The sequence below is a fragment of the Heloderma suspectum genome, chromosome 1 (genome assembly GCF_057233095.1).
Source record: "Heloderma suspectum isolate Gila_16-S chromosome 1, 16-S_ref, whole genome shotgun sequence".
In the NCBI taxonomy this organism is placed as follows: Eukaryota; Metazoa; Chordata; class Lepidosauria; order Squamata; family Helodermatidae; genus Heloderma; species Heloderma suspectum.
This window is the reverse complement of record NC_139458.1, coordinates 368,169,546-368,188,786: the sequence shown is the minus strand read 5'-3', so window position 1 is coordinate 368,188,786 and position 19,241 is coordinate 368,169,546. Positions and strand designations below refer to the sequence as shown.

The window sequence follows — 19,241 nt, the reverse complement described above, 5'->3', positions numbered from 1 at the left end:
CTGTATGCGCAAAGTGAGAAGATACAGCACCTAGAAGGGGAGTCCCTCTTCAAACCGATTTCAGACTGGTTTCAAGGAACCGGGGGGAGGGGGGGACAAGTGGTTGCAATAATTTTGAATATTATTGGAAGTTTTATAGCTTTGTGTGCTTGCTCATATGGCTGTCATATTTTAAAGTATACAGTAAAGTCGATAACAACCCCCTGGTGATCAAACGGCAGGACAAAGAAGATCCGGCCCTCTGGGTAAGAAGAGATTGCGACGCAAAGATTTAATCGCCCTTTGATCATCTGAGGGGTGGAATGCAAGGCCTCAGGCCTGAACCAAGTCACCAGTAGTCTTAGAGGAGTTTAGATGATCCATAATGCTCTCTGACTTTAGTTCAGTTGGCTGCTGTTTTCCCTAACAGGCCTCTTAATTTACCAGGATGAGTCAATGGTCAATAGCACAGCCTCAGCACATGCCATACTAACGAGCTGGAGTGTCTTAGTGTCTGGAGTATGCCTGGGAAGTGAAGCTTGTTTGCCTTAAAGTGCAGGCGTCTGTGCTGGGAAAGCTCTGATTGTTTCCCTTCTGACCAAGCACTGTTAGCCTATGCTGGGAAAGTTGTAGATGAATGCTAAATGATGCTTGCTGTTGTCATGCTGCCTCACAGCTAACATGTATGGTATAAAACCCATTTTACCCCATGGCTCTGGGTTCAGAGGAGCTGTCTGATCCAACCATTGGGTATGCCTGTGTGCTGTAAGTACTCAATAAAGGCTCCTTGTAAGCAAACCTGGATCTGACTTATCACTATCTTGGCACCTCTAAATTAAGAGGCCTACTGCAGGGGTAATACAACGGACAATTTCCTTTTCCCTTCCATCACACTCACCTCTTCTTCTTCTCCTTCCACCCACATGGGATTTCCTCCCACAATGGCATTGCTGTACTCACCTCCTTTTATTTCCTCTTTAGGGCAGCTGAGGTGAGGGCAGAGATAGGCGAAAGAAGTAGCAGGGAGCAAGAAATCAGTAGTAGTGGTGGTGGTGGTGAGGGGCAGAGGAGGAAAGAGGTGGCGGAGGAAAGTAGTGGAGGTGACAGCAGAGGTCTGATGGGTGTACTTGGGGGTTCTGGCAGGTGCCACTATGCCTGCAGATACCACATTGCCGACCCTTGGTCTACAGCATCCAGCCAAATAGTAAGATGAATTATACTATGTATCAGGTAAAACATATGGTGGAACGGTTATCTGTATGTGCCCAGTGTCTTAATATACCACAGCATAGGTTTTCACTGCTAAAACATTGAAATCTCACATTATAAACCAGTAGTGCTCTAATTGATATTTGATGGTATAAACTCACATTATCAGTGAAAACAACTCCTAATTTCCACATCTGATACTTTACATCAATAGAATTCAGCCTGGAAAAAAGCACATATAAAACACACAATAGGAAACAGCACTGCATTCAGTATGTAAGGAGCACCTCATTCTGCCTGGTAACAAGCCATCACTAACCTGTTTTTGATACAGCTGCTAAGTATATTACGATTCATAGAATTCTAAGTCCTGTCATTGCTTTGGAATTTTTCATTCTCACAGGGCCCTCTAGGCAAAAAAGGCACATGTTGATCCTGGGGTTTTTGTTTTTTTTAACCCACAAGTCCCTGTCAGAAAATCACTACATTACCATGTAATGTCATTCTCGGTGTCTTCTGGGTAAAAACAAATGAAAGATGGCAGCTGCCAGTCAGTGGCTACTAGGTTTCACTCCCACCCCAATTTCACCTCACCTTCAAATCAATTTCACCCACCCCATCCTCAAAATGCTCTTCCCCTTTCATCACCTGCAAATTAGCTGGCAAAATTGGGGAGCCCTACGAAGGTTCTTTTGCAGGGGATGACTTCGGAACTCTAGTTTGAACCACTCCATTCCACCTTTTGAGGGTGAATGCTTTAATAAACTATCTGGTCTTTAGGGACCACACACCTTTGCTCGCAAGCTCCTTGACTCTGCTTGATTGTTTCAATGAAGTCTGAACTTGGAAAGTTCTGCCCCCAAGGAAGCCAGTCACCAACAAACACCAGCACCTAGGTTCTGACATCTCTAATTTATTTTTGTTACAGCAAATGGCCCCAGTCCAGATAAAGGTAGTCATACTTTCATTAAAATTGATGGGACAAGTTAGTCACAACTTACATGTTCCATTGTTTTCAGTGAGATATAAGCTCACTGAAAAGTATCTCAAGTATCTAATTTAGGATCACATGCTTCCTTATTGTCAAGAATGGCAACTGTTGTTTAAAAGCTGTTAGCTAGCTGCCATCTCTCTTTACAAAGGTAAATAAAATCAGAGCTTAATTCTACTCAAGTTCCTCTTCAGCACCAGTTAGAAACTGTGTTAAGTGGAAATCCTGTTGATGTGAAGCTTTTACTGCTAAAGTAGGTTGAGAATCTCATGTCATGAAAACTAAGCAGTCATTTATAAAAAGAGAGAAATGGCTCAACAAGAAATGAAAAATGCTTGAGTTTTGTTTTTTTTCAAGCAACGTTCTTTAAAAAAAAAACTTACACAGCTGATAAAGAACTATCTTTTTTGGGTTTCTTTTTTTCTCGGGCATCGCTGAAATCCAGAGCAGCTTTGTCCATTCCGAGCAATTCACTGATTCTGTCCTTGCCGTAGAACTCTCCATATTTATCCATAACCTAAAGGAATGCAGGTGAATATTATTCTCTCCTCTACTTTGCAAGGGCAATAAAACACGTCCTTTCTTATCTGAAGCTGATTTATTCCAACAGCCCAATCATAATGCAGTTAAGATACTAGTATACAAAACTGAATTATCAGTGATCTGGCTATTTACAGATCACTGTAATACAACGATGATTATGTGCCAGATGAGAGGAAAGGGAAAGGAAGGACTGGGGCCCAGTCTAGGTGTTCAGAGTGCTCTCTCATCTCCCTAACAGGCGACTGGTAATAACATCTGACAGCACTGATTGTATGACTGGAGCTTCATGACACAGTGCAGTCGGCTCAACCTTCTCCTGAATACATAGTTTCCTGAAAGGAGACTAATATGAAAAAGGAACCTGGACACATCAACTAATAGACACAGGATACTATGATACAAAAGGGTATATTTCTTGAGTTTAGACCAAGCATTTTGAAAATAAAATATGTACTCCAACAATAATGAAAAGAATTACCTTCCTTTTCACAAACTTGTCCCAATAGTTATTAGGAAATGACCTAAAAATATGAAGGAAAATATGCTTAAATGTAAGCTATCATTCATAAGGCTAAAAAAAAAATAATTCTGAGTTACAAATTCACGGGTAACACTGTTGAAGGTGATAGCAATTGCCTGCATCTAAGCTCAACGCAGATATGTATTACAAGAGGATTTCTTACTGGGAAAAGGCACTCAGTTCATCTGTGAGATTACTAATGACTTAATGGCTACCACCACCCTGTGATCTGAATACAAGTACAGTGTCACATCAAGACATCCCTGATGACCCTGCAGTCATCATTATGTTTAGTGTTCCTCTCAGAAGCTATAAACTACATCATAGGATTTTGAAATAAGCAGGACTCAATTATTGTTCAAATATGTGACCAGTGAAAAGATGAGAGTTCCGGGTTTGGACAGGACCATATGTTTACTTTTAAAATCAAAGAAAGGACCCGTTTAGACTTTCTGTGGGAAAACAAGTATTAATTCTACTTTCCTTTTTATATCTTTTTTTCTGTTCTTCTCTTTTCTTGAATACAGTTGCAAATGAATGCTTTCTCCTCCTTTATCCAATCCTGGACCAGATTATTAAGAAAGATAGACTGCAGATGCATGGCCTGACTGGCTTGCAGCTTCACTCATGGACAGCATCAGAATTGTTAGTTAATTCCTAGAAACCTGAAAATTGGTACGCCATGTACTCTTGATTTCTAAAAAAATCCAGTTGGAATTTCCTCCTCCCCAAGGTCCAAATGTCCCATCCAGCAGTGTAAGATGCAAAGGAATTTTCACAACCCAACATTCTGTATCATGTGAAGTTTAGTTTGCTGCATTCTGGAGTGCTGGGCCCTATCGTGAGGCAAGATGGTTTTGTCCGTTAGATGCACAAATATCCCTATTTCATTACTGAGTGATTGATTTAATTTGATTTGTATCCTGTATTTTTAATCAAAAAATAGCACTCAAGGTGGTTTTCAAGCTTTTTAGTAATTTCACTGGGCTATGTGTAGGGATGGCTATGTCAATTTAACATGTGTTCATTCATAAATCTGTTCCACCCCATTTCTACATTAATATGTGGATTTTTTAAAAATCTGCATCTCAAAATTCAGAGAAGTGTGAAATCCAAACAATAATTCAGTTCTGACCTGCCCATTAGTCCACGAGGTGCGGATCACGTCAGGTATTCACAAAGACTGAATTCTTCAAGAATTCCTAACTATGTGTGTATGAAATTTCATTTTATGAGTGCAATAAGTGTCTTAACTCTTTCAGGCTATACTCCGTCTCTTCTGAGGGAGAAATGTACAAATTTCCCATTGTTGTCTTTAGTAAACAATGAAACTTGGTCAACGAATGGACCAAATTTCAGCTTCCTATCAAATGTTGATGCACCTTAACCATTTGGAGTTACACACAGAATCACAGAATCATAGAATAGTAGGGTTGGAAGGGGCCTACAAGACCATCGAGTCCAACCCTCTGCTCAGTGCAGGAATCCAAGCCAAAGCATCCCTGACAGGTGGCTGTCCAGCCTCGTCTTGAATGCCTCCAGCGTGGGAAGGCCCACCACCTCCCTAGGTCATTGGTTCCATTGTCATATTGCTCTAACAGTCAGGAAGTTTTTCCTGACGTTCAGCCAGAATCTGGCTACCTGTAACAAATGTGCATCCTGCCTTTTGTTCCGCTAGGGAAACTTAAAGTGGCTAACAACACAGAAATAGAAAACAATCAAGACAATATGAAAAATAATGTAATAAAATACTCGAATAATCGAAACAGCATTTAGACTTATTAAGCAATTATCAGTTTGCCATGAGCTGCACATGTACCAACTTACCATTGTATTGTTTCAGTGGTATGGAATTGTTAACAATTTTGTGTACAGTCCAGACCAGGGAGAGTTGTGAATTGTGCGCTCCCCCGCCCTTGCAAGGAAAGCGCCTGCTATCATGTTGCTGGAGCAAGAGCAGCACTAGCAGGTGCATTGGAGAGTCCTGCCAGCCCTGCAAAACGCTGCAGCGGGAGAGAAGCTGGCGGGACTCTTCAGCGGGATCTCACAGCGAGACAGAGTATGGGCGGCAGCTGCTCCAGAGGAGCTGGTTGCTCTCTGGTTCACTCTAAGATCCCTCTCAGAGGGAGCCAGAGGGTGGATGGGCTCCCTGGAGAGCCGCATCAGTCACAAAAGTGGCCGGCATGGCTCTTCAGAGGCACCCAGACTCTGGCTCTGAGGGGGTCCTGTAGGCAATCTCCTAGGACACCTCTCCTCCGGAGCAGCTACCCAGTGCTCTGTTTAGCCAGAGATGACAGAGGATGGATGGCTGCTCTGAAGGAAAGGTGTCCCAGGAGACTGCCAGCAGCACAGGCAACCTCCTTGGACAACACTCAATCAATGCCTGGCTCTAGGACCCCCTCAGAGCCAGGCATTTCAGAAGGGTGACTCTCTGAAAAGCCCACCTTCACTCTCCTCAGGGTGGGCGGGTGGGAGTTGCGGCTGATGCAGCTGCTGCTGTGGCGGTGGATGGGGGAAGTTGCAGCTGCTGGGGAAGGGGGTCGCAGTGGCTGCAGCTTTTCTCCCAGGTCAGGGGGCGCAAGAGCTTGCGCTGTCACTGACAGTTCATGTCCATCTTTTAAAGGAACAATGTGGATAATGCGTAATTACTAGATTTCTCTTGAACTACGTGTGTTCCCAATTTCAGCTTTCCAGGACTTTTGGAAGTGAAACACTACAACAGTTTTGATATTCTCATGAGTGCGCTGTTGAGCGCAAATCATCTTTATAAATAATAGGAATAAAGCTGTTGTGTTATGAATTATTTTGAAAGTATGAAACACAAAAGATAAATAATTTGATATGTTACCTTCCATGTGTTAGATGGATTTTTTTTAATTCTAGCATTTTAAAGTTTAGCCAGCTTGACTGTATGAATTAACATTTCCTCCCCCCCCTTAAACAGTGATATTGACAGCACAATCCTATGCATGTCTTCTCAGAAGTAAGTCACACCAAGTTCCATCGACTTAGTCCCAGGTTAAGTGTCTACAGGATTGGTGGATAACTGCACACTAAAATGCTTCATGTGTTGGAGGGAGATTTTAAACAGAGCTGCTGTTTGCAGGACAGAAGAAATTTCAGATTGAAATCCTCACAGCAAACCAAACCAAAATGTGCATTAGATATTTACAGCTGTAGATGTATCCGATTATTATTAACTCCTGTCAAAATTGAGAGAGAATTACATAAGCTGTCTAACTTCAAGGAAGATAAATAAAAAGACTCACTGTGTGTTGATGACAAGTCTATCCCACTGCCCTTTAATATCATCTTCTGAAGGCTGTTCTGTAATATATAGCCCATCAAATTCCAATTTCCTTGCAACTTCCTTTTCTCGTTTAAATATAACCAGTGGAACCTGCAATTGAAAAATAAACATACTAAAAGTTAGTTTAAATTCACTGCAGCACTTGGAGCAACTATCTTTTAAGAACAGCTGTCTGCTGGGAAAAATGCAAAGACTGAATGAACCTGTGCAAACCCATAATGGAAACATTTATAATGTTATTGGGTGGATTAAAAATATAATACATAAATAAAGTGGTTTGGATTCCGCACAGCCCTTCTCCAAACAGAAGGTGCTGCAATTCAGTGGAGGCCACACTCACAGATGGGAAGATAGGTGACTTTCCTCCAGTTCTCCCTTCTCCCTGCGCCCTCCCATGCCACCTTCAACACCATCCAGACAAGTTTTTTGGAGAGCACAAGGGATTGCAGGGGGAAGAGTGAAGAAGTGAAAATCACCTTCCTCCACTTTTATGAGTAGAAGCATTCCATGAGTGGAAATACACTAACAGATCTCTGGATCCAACTTAATAAATAGTATGTTCTTTAAAAAAAAAAAGAAGAAAAAAAAGCACTGAATGATTCCAAGGCACACACTGAAGGATAAGAAGTAGAAAACTTACTGAGGCAATCCTATTTTACATTCAAGGAGCAAAAATTTATTTTCAGTCTTTATTGTAATTGCCCTCACAACAACACTTTGAGGTAGACCACTGCTACCTTAGGTTACCCAATGAGGAAAATGCAAAGATGATAAAAAATTGTGATGGAACACTGATATAAATTGCTTCCCTTTTCTACTGAACAATGCTCCCAGCTATGCCGTTTTCTTGTTTGTTTGTTTGTTTGTTTGTTTATGAGCATTTATAAACTGCTCTAAAGATTTCAAGGCAGCGCACACAATTCATAGAAACATAAAAATGAAGACCAACACATAAAATATATTGTATCTATATAAGATGCTAGGTTACAGAGAAGGTTTGCATAAACAGATGGGTCTTTAACATCCACCTGAAGCACAAGGGACTTGCATTTGTTTACATTTAGGAAATACTTAGGGCATACAGTGAAGTCAAACATGTCAAGTAGGAATGGGTGGATTTTCCTCATTTCATGCTGCTACTGCTCTATTAGTTCACTTGAACCAGGAATCCATATTGCCTTCTGTTCCATTTAACATGGAGTATTTCTAAAATGAATCCCATTTTTGCTTTGCCACAGCTTTAGTTTCCTTTTATTTGTTCTTTTATCCCCCTGCCCCACTCAGCCTTATCAATACAAATAAGCAATCATGGATGAAGACCTACAGGTATGTGCACAACCATCTTAACAGCAGTAAGATAGCGGGGAAGAAAGAAGAGAGCAAATGGAAGGTAATTAAAAGTTTAGCAAGCTGCATATGCACCATAGTCTCCACAGAGTCCTGAAATCAAAACAAAGCAATGGTAGATTTTTAAGAGATTTATACCATTCTACAAACAAGACATGGGGAGGATCTACACCGGAACACCTTTCATTTGTGAGGCACTGCTGTGCCAGTATTTTTTTCACATGCAACTGCTGCTCTGTGGGGGCCACAATATCCATGGTGTTTAGAATGTACTCAGGTGCCACACACGAATGCATGGTGTTATAATTTAGGGAGAAGTAGGGGGACTTAGAATGGTCACATGTGTTTTCTTATTTGTGTTTATAGTATCACATACCACAAGCCACATTATAGTGCTGCAATTGTGGGAAAAAGAGAGACTTCATGCTGCTATTTCAGGTTGCTTTAAAAATAAAAAGTCTGGAGATTGCATGCACACTTTCACAGCTGTGTGGGAATGTAGGCTGAGAAATAAATTGTGTAGTTATTAGCAGCTGCACAGCACTGTAGGTATGCAGTGAAAAAGACCCCCCCGCTCCCCCCCACACAAGCAAATATCACAGCTTTCCTACTTAGAAATCCTTCAAAATCTTTGTGAGGAAAAAAGCAGGGAAGGGGAGGAGGAAGGAAAGGATATTGCCGGGGGGGGGGCAGTGTTGGGGGAAAATGTTGCAAATAGGTTCTACAGCTTTAAGCCACTCCCACTGGTAAGATATTGCTAGATTCGAACACACATGACACTCCAAAACTGGGGAAAAAGCCATAAAATGGCTTATTTTGAGGTGGAAATAAATATTGGGGGAGAATATTGTCAGGACAATGGTTTGGGGAGTGTGTTGTGTGCCATATGACTGAGCCAGAAGTTCCAGTTCCAGAACAAAATGCTAGTGTAGATTGGCCCTGAATAATGTGTAACCCAAAAATCTGGAAAGGAATTTGGATGGGGAAAATTTTTGTAATCATCTCTAGCCTTAAGAGCATTCAAAGTACTTAAAAAAAATTGGTCAACAGTAACACTGTTACTAACAAATATCTGCTTCATTTATGTTTTTGGATAACAGCGCAGATAAACGTCATACACAATCTGTGCAATGCAAAGGAAGAAACTATACTAAGGCATATTTCAAAATTTGACAGAAAATTTCATCTTATGTTAAGGAATGTTTTTAATTGGCAAATATATGTTTGACACTTGAAACCCTGACAAAAAGGAATAGCAAGGAACTGTAGAAGGTTTCCTCTGTCCTTGAGGCCCATTCTTAAAGACTCCAATGCATCTGGACAATATTTGGTATTTACAGCACAACTTAAGTTACATAAAACTAGAAGCAAAATTCTTGGCATCATTTTAAAACAAGACTTTCACTGGATCCTGGTCAAAGCACAATGGAAAGTGCTTACCTTTAAAAACCCTATCTACCTTGGGATCTACTCACATATGAACCTGTCCCATGCCCTAAATGACCTTCCAAGGCCATCTTCACAGTACCCTCAACTGTCTGAAGTGAAGTAGGTGCCAAAAGTAGAGAGGTAATTCTCGGTTGCAGCCCCCACTTATCCAATTCTCTCCCTAGGCAATGTCATCAGGTACCTGAGATATCTCAGGTACCAGGCAAAGACCTTTTCAATTTCTCAGGCTTTTGACATCTTGTATCATCTGATGGAATCAGTTACCTCTCCTGGGTTTTTGCCCTGCCTTTTAAATCAGTTCTCTTTATTGTTGTTGTTACACTGCTTATGTTTTTAATGCTATGATACACAGCCTCGGAAATTTTAATTGAGGAAATACTTTATTTCGAAGTATTAAACACTTCGAAATAAATCAACAACATACTGCACACTAGCTAATCCAAATGTTAAAAGATATAAGATATCATTTGTTACTTCTTCAGTGGAGCTATATGACTTCCTTGTTGTCTTACTTTCAAACAGTAATAGCCAATGATGCAGAAAAAGGAGATGACTGTGTGTAGAATGGCTAAAATACGGAGTGTAGGTTCCATGTAACCGCTGCTTTCTTCAAGAACATAGTGCACTGTGATGATTCGATGAGAAGGGCTATCCAGGCTGCTTAGCTTGGAGTTCTCAGCAGAATCAACCACAGGGACATCCTTTCCTTCAACTACTGCAGATGTGGAGACCTGTTGATATAATTTGAAGTGAGCGGAGTAACAATTTAACATAAATGTCACATTTCTACCAGTTACACATACAAAGGAGAAAAAATAACATTCAGGGATGCATTAACTGACAGAAACAAGCCTATTCCAAAGGCATATTGTTAACAATTTCCTTGTGGAAACTCCTCTGAGAGGAACTGAGATTTTGAGACGGTGTACCATTCCCCCGACTAACGTAACTACATTTGCCTGTGAACTATAGAGAGAGCATTTCACGATTCCTGAAGTTACAGAAGGAGTCTTCGCTGGGAATGGTGCCAAGACTATCTTTTGCAGTTGGCCAGGAGAACTTTCCTACCAACTCTGTGTCCTTCTAAATTATGGTTTAACATCTTGAATATATATTTGCCTCTATATTTGGATTCTTTTTGCTGTGACACAGAGATCTAAATTCACTTGTTTTGAAACAAAACAAGGGAAGCGATACCATTTGTTACTGAGAAGCTCTGCCATGAGGGCTTGTACATCTCTATTTTGCTGGCATCACTTAGCTAGCTTCCCTCCCTCGCCTCCATTCTTCAGGTCTCTTGCTTCTATCCATGCTTGTTGAATAAAAGGCCTGCTAGATATGTGGTGGTGGGAAATAATAGCGTGAGGAGTGAATTCATTCTGTGCAATGAATCAACTGTCCAAACCTTATCGGATAATCACTGCTGCTCTGCATAAATGAGCCCTAACTCAGACATCAGTTTACTGGTTTCATGGGAATTCATAATATAACTTTTGCTACAAATTTAGCTCAAAATGGAGTCTGGAATATAACGCCTTCTAATTGTTTATATGTTAACATATATACATCCAAATGGATTCCGGAACGCGCTTGGGGATTCTCTGGGGCATGCCAACGGCCACTCGGTCGAGACCCTGGTGGGTGGCTGGAATGCCGCAATCACCGGGGCATTAGATCGGGTGGCTCCGAAACGCCCTCTCCCCCTGAACAGGGCTCGGACTGCACCATGGTTCAATCCGCAGTTACGAGCTCTGAAACAGGAGGTGAGACGGCTAGAGCGCCGGTGGCGGAAGTCTCGCTCCAAAGACGATCAGACACGGGCTAGAGCTATATCTTCAGCCTATCACGTGGCGGTGAAGGCAGCAAAAAAGGAATATTATGCTGCCTCCATCGTGTCTGCAGAGTGCTGCCCCAGGAGGCTGTTCCAAGTGGTCCGGAGCCTGGTCGGTCCTGTGGCTCCGGAACCACTGGAGCATTCTAAGGCCTCCTGTGAGGCTTTGGCAAGGCACTTTGCAGATAAAATTGATCAGATTAGGTGTGTTACTCTGCACACTGTGGATACAGTTAGTGAGCAAGAGGCGGCCTGTGGCAAACTGGTTTTGTGGGATCGGTTCCAGCTTCTTCCTCCTGATGAAGTGGACAAGGTGCTTTCATCTGTAAGGCCAACCACCTGCTTACTTGATCCTTGCCCATCTTGGCTCATTATGAGCTGCAGAGAGAGACTGGGTGAAGGGATCAGGGCAGTGGTGAACGCCTCCCTTGAGGAAGGAGTGATGCCATCAGCCCTCAAGGAGGCAGTGATAAGACCGCTCTTAAAGAAGCCCTCCTTGGATCCTCAAGTTCTGAACAACTTTCGCCCAGTCTCAAATCTGCCATTTTTGGGCAAGGTGATTGAGCGGGTGGTGGCGGTGCAGTTGAAGGCACACTTGGAAGAAACTGATTATCTAGACCCATTTCAGTCGGGCTTCAGGCCTGGGCATGGGACAGAAACGGCCTTGGTCGCCTTGGTGGATGATATGAGGAGGGCTCTGGATAGGGGTGAATGCTCCTTCCTTGTTCTCCTCGACCTCTCAGCAGCTTTTGATACCGTTGACCACAGTATCCTCCTGGACCGCCTGGAGGGGTTGGGCATTGGAGACACTGTATTGCGGTGGTTCTGGTCCTTCCTCTCCGGCAGGTACCAGAGGGTAGCACTGGGAGAGGAGGTTTCGGACCCGTGGCCACTTACTTGTGGGGTGCCACAGGGTTCCATCCTCTCCCCGATGCTCTTTAACATCTATGTGAAGCCACTGGGGGCTATCATCAGGAGGTTTGGGGTGCAGTGTCATCAATACGCGGATGACACGCAGCTCTACCTCTCATTCAAATCTTCACCAAGGTTGGCCGTAGAATCCCTGTCCAAATGTCTGGAGACGGTGAGTGGCTGGATGGGGAGGAATAAGCTGAAGCTGAACCCTGACAAGACAGAGGTACTTTTGGTGGGAGACAAGAGGAGGCTGGGGGATGTTGACCTGGTGTTGAATGGGGTACGGCTACCCTTGAAAGACCAGGTCCGCAGCCTGGGGGTCATTTTGGACTCCCAGCTGTCCATGGAGGCTCAGGTGTCAGCTGTGAGCCGGACAGCGCTGTATCAACTCCATCTGATACGGCAGCTGCGCCCCTTCCTTCCCGACCATCTGTTCCCATCGGTAGTACATGCCCTGGTCTCCTCTCATTTAGACTACTGTAATGCGCTCTACGTGGGGTTACCCTTGAAGACGGTTCGGAAGCTGCAGCTGGTACAGAACGCGGCGGCTCACCTGATTGAAGGCATCCGCCGGCGAGATCACATCACTCCAGTGCTGAAGGAGTTGCACTGGTTACCAGTTGTTTTCCGGGCCAAATTCAAGGTGTTGGTTTTGACCTTTAAAACCCTATATGGTTCCGGCCCAGCCTATCTTAAGGAGCGCCTCCAGCAACACCAGACAGGCCGCTTAACAAGATCAGCCTCAGATGGCCTTCTCTCTGTCCCATCAGCCAGGACAGCTAGACTGGTGGGGACGAGGGAGAGTGCCTTTTCTGTGGTGGCCCCCACTCTGTGGAACTCCCTCCCTAGGGAACTCCGTCATGCCCCCTCTTTAATGAGCTTCCGTCGTGCATTAAAAACGTGGTTGTTCACGCAGGCATGTGGGGTAGGTTAGGGTATTTAAAAAAAAAAAAATATGGTAAAATTTTATTGTTTTAAATTGTTTTATGGGGGTTGTACATCGCCCAGAGTGGCTGGGTGACCAGTCAGATGGGCGATTAATAAATTTAATAAATAAATAAATAAATAAATAAATAAATTCATTTATATGTCAGAGGATGAACACTTAAAACATGAAGGATTTACCTTGTAGAAGAGAAGAATGAAGTTAATGGCAAATGCAACAAACAAAGCCAGCATCCTCATATTGTAGAAATTCCGAGCAAAATAGTTCTGAAACAAAAAAATAGTAAATGCTAAGCATACTGAATAGTTATGTCAGAATTAGGGATGGTGTGGGTGCCCAGTTCTGTCCGAGAATCCGGCGGAACCCCCCCTGCCCGTACCCCTGTCCCCACTTGCCCCCGCCCTCACTCAACAAGCAGCCTGCAGTTACCCCAGCGGCCTCGGAGAACTCCACGGTCGCCATTTTTTGAAAAATAAAATTGTGATCACAAAAATGCGCATATTTGCATATGCACAAAAGTGCGCTTTTTTGTGAATGTGCATATTTTCACCTGTGAAAATGCACACTTGGCATGTTTGTGTATGCGCAAAAATGCGCATTTTGGGGGGGAAATTGCATTTTCACGCATACGCAAATATGTGCATTTTTGCGACTGCCATTTTACTTTTCAAAAAATGGTGACCAAGGAGCTCGACAAGGCCGCCAGGGTGAGTGAGAGTTGCTCGCTGAGCGCAGGAGGGGCTTGAGCGTGGTTCGAGTACCGGCAAGCAAGGGCAGGGACTGGGTGGGCGCCTGGACAACCAGATTCGCACATCCCTAGTCAGAATAATTAAAATCCATTAACCTACAGAACACTATCCTGAAGAAATTAAGTTACTGACCATATTAAAAAATGTTGGATCAAGATGATTCAAATGGTTTTATAAAAATAAAAAACTGTCCATCTTCCAAATCGTATTTGCATATTGTCTAATGAGTCTCATTGAAGAAGGTGTATCATGTACACATCAAAAACTGCTCATTTTAGGCCCAAACTATTCCTTACATTCAAATGGAGAAGCAGAGGGGAGGAATTGTCTATTTCCAGTAATAGCAGGCAGAAGTGGTATTAAGTGTCCCCTTCCCTCTTCCTTCTTCTCTGCTCTCAAAGTGTTTTTTCCAGCAAAAAAAAGAGGACCATCTAGCTGCCATTTCATGAAGATACATGTAGTTTCACCCACAAACTATATTAGGAACAACTAGAAAACTATAAGAAGAGTTGTCTATATATTAAGGTTTATTCTCATTTAATTACTAGTGAAATACAGTGTTCCATTAAGAAATTCAGACCTGCATAACGTAAGTCACAGTTTAAATCTTCCTCTTCTTCATACTGTATCTTAGTGATAGCATGTTCATTCAACAAACTACAAGTACTATCATAACCAATATTTGTGGTCTGCTAGCTTTATCCTGCTAAATAATAAAAACAAGCTTTCATTGATTTAGGCAGCCTGAGAGTCCAAAAGAAACATCGTTGTGAGAAAAAGTACGCCAACCTTCTGAGAACATGATATATACATTGGTTAACAGTGCTGGAGCAAGACCCTCCGCTGCCTGGGGTGGGAGGACACACTGCTGTCCTCCACCTCTGGCTGCCAGCTAGGGATGGTGTGGGTGCCCAATTGGGTCTAGGAGTCCGGCAGACTTCCCCCCGTCTGCTGCCCCAAGCTGTGCCTGACGAGTCCCCTGCCCTGTCCTACCCCTCCTGCTCGCTGAGCCGCCCTCACTCAGCCCAGGCCTGTCCAGCGATCTCTGCAGCTGCCATTTTGCCCTCCCCACACACACAAATGGCAACAGTAGATATCCACACATTTGCTCTTATACAAAAAGGCACTGTGAATGGCCGATATATGCAAGGTTATAGGCATAAATGGCCCATTTACGCCTACAACCTTGGGTATATCAGCCATGCACAGCACCATTGTACATAAGAGCAAATGTATGCATATCTGCATTTTTTAAAAAAACTTAATGTGGGAGAAAGTGAAACTCCCAGATTTGTCTATCCCTATGGAATGGCAGCCCAACAGGGGAGTTTATAAGCCACAACTTTCTCATGTTCAGCCATCTTCTTCAGGCCTTTATTGCAAAATCTTAAGGCTGGATCCAAAACTTGCCTCCAATGGACAGAAGGGTTCCTTCCATCCACACATTTCTCCTGGTGGAACGAACGAATGTGGAGGTGATTTTTCACTAATTCCCCCCTCCCCCTGCAGTTTCCTATGTCACCCCAGAAACTGCTCTGGAGAATTGGGGGACCATCCAGAACAGTGTGAGAAATGGCATGAGGGACTGTAAGGGGAGGGGGGAATTTAAGCCACAGTGGGTTGTAGGGCCTGGGGGAACCTGGTTGCCAATTCACACACCCCACTGCAGCTCCTCATGTTGTCTGAACCCAGAAAGGGTGGCTCGCTGGGGTGGATAACAAACCACCCCACAACTCTACAACAGGCCATGAGTTTTGGGTGGTTTGTAATCACCCCAACAAGCCAGCCTCACTGGATTCAGATGACATGAGAAGCCATGCCCAGTGAGGAGGGATGGCATGGGTATCTGGTTGGGGCTTGAAGCGTGGCAATTTCTTGCCTGCTCAGCCCCCTGGATGCCAATCCACGGACCCTGTGCTTGCCCGACTCAGCACACGTCAAGCTGGGCAAGTGCATAACTGCCCACTCCCTTGCCAAGATGCTATTTTATGTAAAAATGGCGGCTTGGCCTTTTTCATTAATAACTATTTATGCAAAGGGCGGCTGTAAAGGGGACACTTATGCAACATTACAGTCGTAAATGGTCTATTTATGCCTGGAATGTTGCGTAAATTGCCCCTTTACATCCACCAATTGCATAAATGGTTATTTAAGAAAAAGGCCAAGCTTCCATTTTTATGCAAAGTGGCAGTTTGCTGAGGGAGTGGGTGGCTGCTCGCCGAGCACCCACAGACCGCCCAGAGGCTCACTGCATGCAGTGAGTAGGCTTGGGCGGCTGGCAGGGGTCCAGTTAGCAGCGCAGGATAGGGTGAGTTCGCCCATCCCTACTGGTGAGGGTAATTATGTAAACTGGGCTGACACATGACCGGCACACACAGGGTGGTTTACAAGCCACTGTGGCTTATTAACCACCTTTGTGTCATGCAAACTGGCCCACTGTCTTTCCCCACCAGCAGGGAAACTGCACTCAGGGAATGGCTGCCACTGACAAGAGCAAACACTGGATCCAACTCATGATATATATGCTATATTAGCCTGCAGATTACTTATTCCACTGAAGAGAGATCTTACAAGAAGTTTCTGTTGGTATGCAATAATTTTCTTCCAGAAGGCTGATTCCTGCGTTTCTGGTTCACCGTGCCTATGTTTGTGATGCTGTCTTTGTTTCTGTTTTTCTTTATCCTCTTTTGTTTTCTCCTCCTTTTCTCCATCTTCTCCTCTGAAAACACAAATTACCCCAAAGCATACTGTGAATCATTCTCTACCAATTCCTGTATAATTTCTAAGTGGGAAAAGAAGCACTCTGAGCCATTCCCATGTTTCAGGGGATCTTTACAGAATAGTAGGGCCTTTTTCTAATACTTATGTAAGAGGAATGATCAGAGCTGGAAAGGGCAGTTAGGAAATGGATAAGAGCTAGCCAAACACATAATGTCTGGAGGATGCTGGGAGTTGTAGGACTTTTTTCTGTCTAAACTTGCATAGGATCTTACACTAAGTGTGTTAAAAAGGGAAAGGACATTAATAAATCAATTAATACACATAGATGGACAAGAGATGTAAAGCACTTTATAACAATGATTGCTAAAATAATCACTCTGCAGTATTCTATAGAATTTAGCTGTTGCTACATAAAATTCTTCATTTATATTCTAGCCCTAAAACATTTATTTGAAATAAACTCCCATTGATTCCAGTGGATTTTACTTCCAAATAATAATACCATCTTGATAAGTCAATTCACAAATAGTGTAAGTATTGATACATACTCTGCTTTTTCGGGTTCAAATTTAGTTTCTTCTTTCTCATCCTTTTCATCTTCATTTGCTTTCTGGTCCTTGAATGAATAAGTATATCCAAGAAGGAGGAAACCATTATGACAATGTGCTGCTTTCAAGTCATTAAAAAAAAAAAAAAGTGCCACAGCCCTGAATACTTAAAAAAAAAACAACCCACCTAGTAACATTCATGCTGAGCTGAAAATGAGGCATCACATTTTCACTTGCAAGGAGTACTTTCATTTTAAAACTCAAACCAATTTTAAACAAAGTACACTAGGGACTCTAACCCTCTTCCCTTAGGATAACTAAAGATTTCATCTGTATGTGATTACAAGCATGAAGTACTTGTTTAAAATACCTAGAAACAGGTCCAAAAAGTGTGAATATCAGATTTAAACAATGTAGATATACAAATTATATCATGTACCTGTATTTTTTCTTGCACTTCAGGTAAAGGGAGTAAAGAAGGACTACTCAACAAATCACTAAGGCCTGCATTTGGATTATGTGGGATTAGTTTATATTGTCCTCCCTCTCTTTTTAAATCCAAGCCAAATATGTCTGAGAGTAGGTCACTATCTTCTGACAAAGCTTTGAGATCCGTTAGATCTTCTGCAGGCAAGGCAGCTTCCGTTGGCTTCCTTTCCATATCTTCCCCTTCACCACGCACCTCATCTTGAGTGGGGTCAGGCATGTTTGCTAATAGTTCAGCCACCTTGATTTTCTTAGCCCCTTCAACCAGGCTTCCTCCAAGCAGCAAGCTGTACATGATTTGAAAGAATCCTCGGAAGACGCTTGCTATAAAATGCATCAAGCTCATTAAAATGCTCCAGTAGGAGGAAAATAAAGCCATTATCATGTCTTTCATTGTCATTTTTTTCATCTTCTTCATCTGCTTCTTTATACTTTTCATGCTTAGCATTTTCATGAAGGTCAAAATGTTATACCTGAGAGCTGCTAAAGCTGATTTGACAGTTACTAGAGAGAAGAAGCCAATTCTAGGATCCTGTTCCTCAGGCTTCTCATGCTCATTTTCTTCTTTATTTGTAGACCTCTCATTCAAATCCGATTCAGAGATCTGAGCAGCCAACTGCATTTCAAAGATGGTATCCTCACAGAAATTAACAAAAAGTTCCATTTTTTCCTTTTCCCCACCTTCATTTACTACATCAAAGATAAACTGTCTCTTTGACTCCTTAACTTGAGGTTTTTCCCACTGTGTCCGACTTGATTCACTTATCTCAAAATAAACTCGTTCAATGCGTTTTGCACTGCCCATTATTTCTATGCGGCCTAAGAAGGGCTGAAAATAGTTCAGAACACTGTCTGCCAGTTCCAGGAAAGTCTGCAATCGAGTATCATGAGGCATGTGCTCAGACAGGTTTGTCAGGAGAACTGCAACATTGAAGCCAATGTCTTTGGCTGGCTCATGAAACCGTTTCACAAATTCCTCATAGTCGAGAGTCTCATTCTCATCGGTTTCAGCGCATGAGAGCAGAAACTCTGTTTCAGATTGGGTGTAGTGCTTATGGCTCTCCATTGCTTTGTGGAAATCTCTTTTTGAAATGATACCCTTACCATCAGGATCATATTCTTTAAATGCATCCGAAAAAGTTAAATCCTTCAGTTTTAGAAACATATCAAAAAACTTTAAAATCATTTCTACATTGTTGGAAGATTCAACTAGCATGTCAACCATCTGCTTGCCAATTGTTCCGTTCACAACATTACCTAAATGTGGAAAAGTGCATTGACAATTTTATTAAAGTATTTACTTCCTTAACTGATTAAGTAAGAAGCAGAGATGTGGTGTGCCTTGTAAAGAAAGCCAGGCACTACAGAACAACAACATAGAATTGCACAGATCAGCATTTAGAATTAGACATTCTGGTGTTAGGTAATAAGAGGACAGAACAAAATTTCAGTTGGAAGGACAAAAAAAAGCAGACCTGAAGTATCTCATACTTCTATGTACAAGTCTAAAAGATAGTTTATACGTAATATTTCTGTAGCATTTATTCCAATTGCCCTCTATTGTATTATCTCTAGTCTTCAATTAGAGCAGGGATGGACAACCTTTTCCCCTCAAACAGCTACATGTGGCAGTGGGTGCACAGGCAGGCAGGGGTCACGTGCCAGTGTGCATGGCCAGGATTGGCATCTCCCTTGCA

General features: G+C 42.7%; 1 protein-coding gene across 1 annotated transcript in view; it reads right to left on the bottom strand.

Moving 5' to 3' along the window:
- RYR2 (ryanodine receptor 2) overlaps nucleotides 1-19,241 on the bottom strand; it is a 545,602-nt gene that overhangs the window by 30,642 nt on the left and 495,719 nt on the right. The window contains exons 90-98 of the mRNA XM_084828209.1: nucleotides 17,498-18,801; nucleotides 17,059-17,126; nucleotides 16,361-16,508; nucleotides 13,220-13,306; nucleotides 9,861-10,079; nucleotides 6,512-6,642; nucleotides 3,201-3,243; nucleotides 2,563-2,696; nucleotides 1,350-1,410 (exon numbers count right to left, since the gene is read on the bottom strand). Of these exons, the coding sequence (XP_084684335.1) occupies nucleotides 1,350-1,410; nucleotides 2,563-2,696; nucleotides 3,201-3,243; nucleotides 6,512-6,642; nucleotides 9,861-10,079; nucleotides 13,220-13,306; nucleotides 16,361-16,508; nucleotides 17,059-17,126; nucleotides 17,498-18,801 (2,195 nt within the window). The remainder of the gene's footprint in view (nucleotides 1-1,349; nucleotides 1,411-2,562; nucleotides 2,697-3,200; nucleotides 3,244-6,511; nucleotides 6,643-9,860; nucleotides 10,080-13,219; nucleotides 13,307-16,360; nucleotides 16,509-17,058; nucleotides 17,127-17,497; nucleotides 18,802-19,241) is intronic.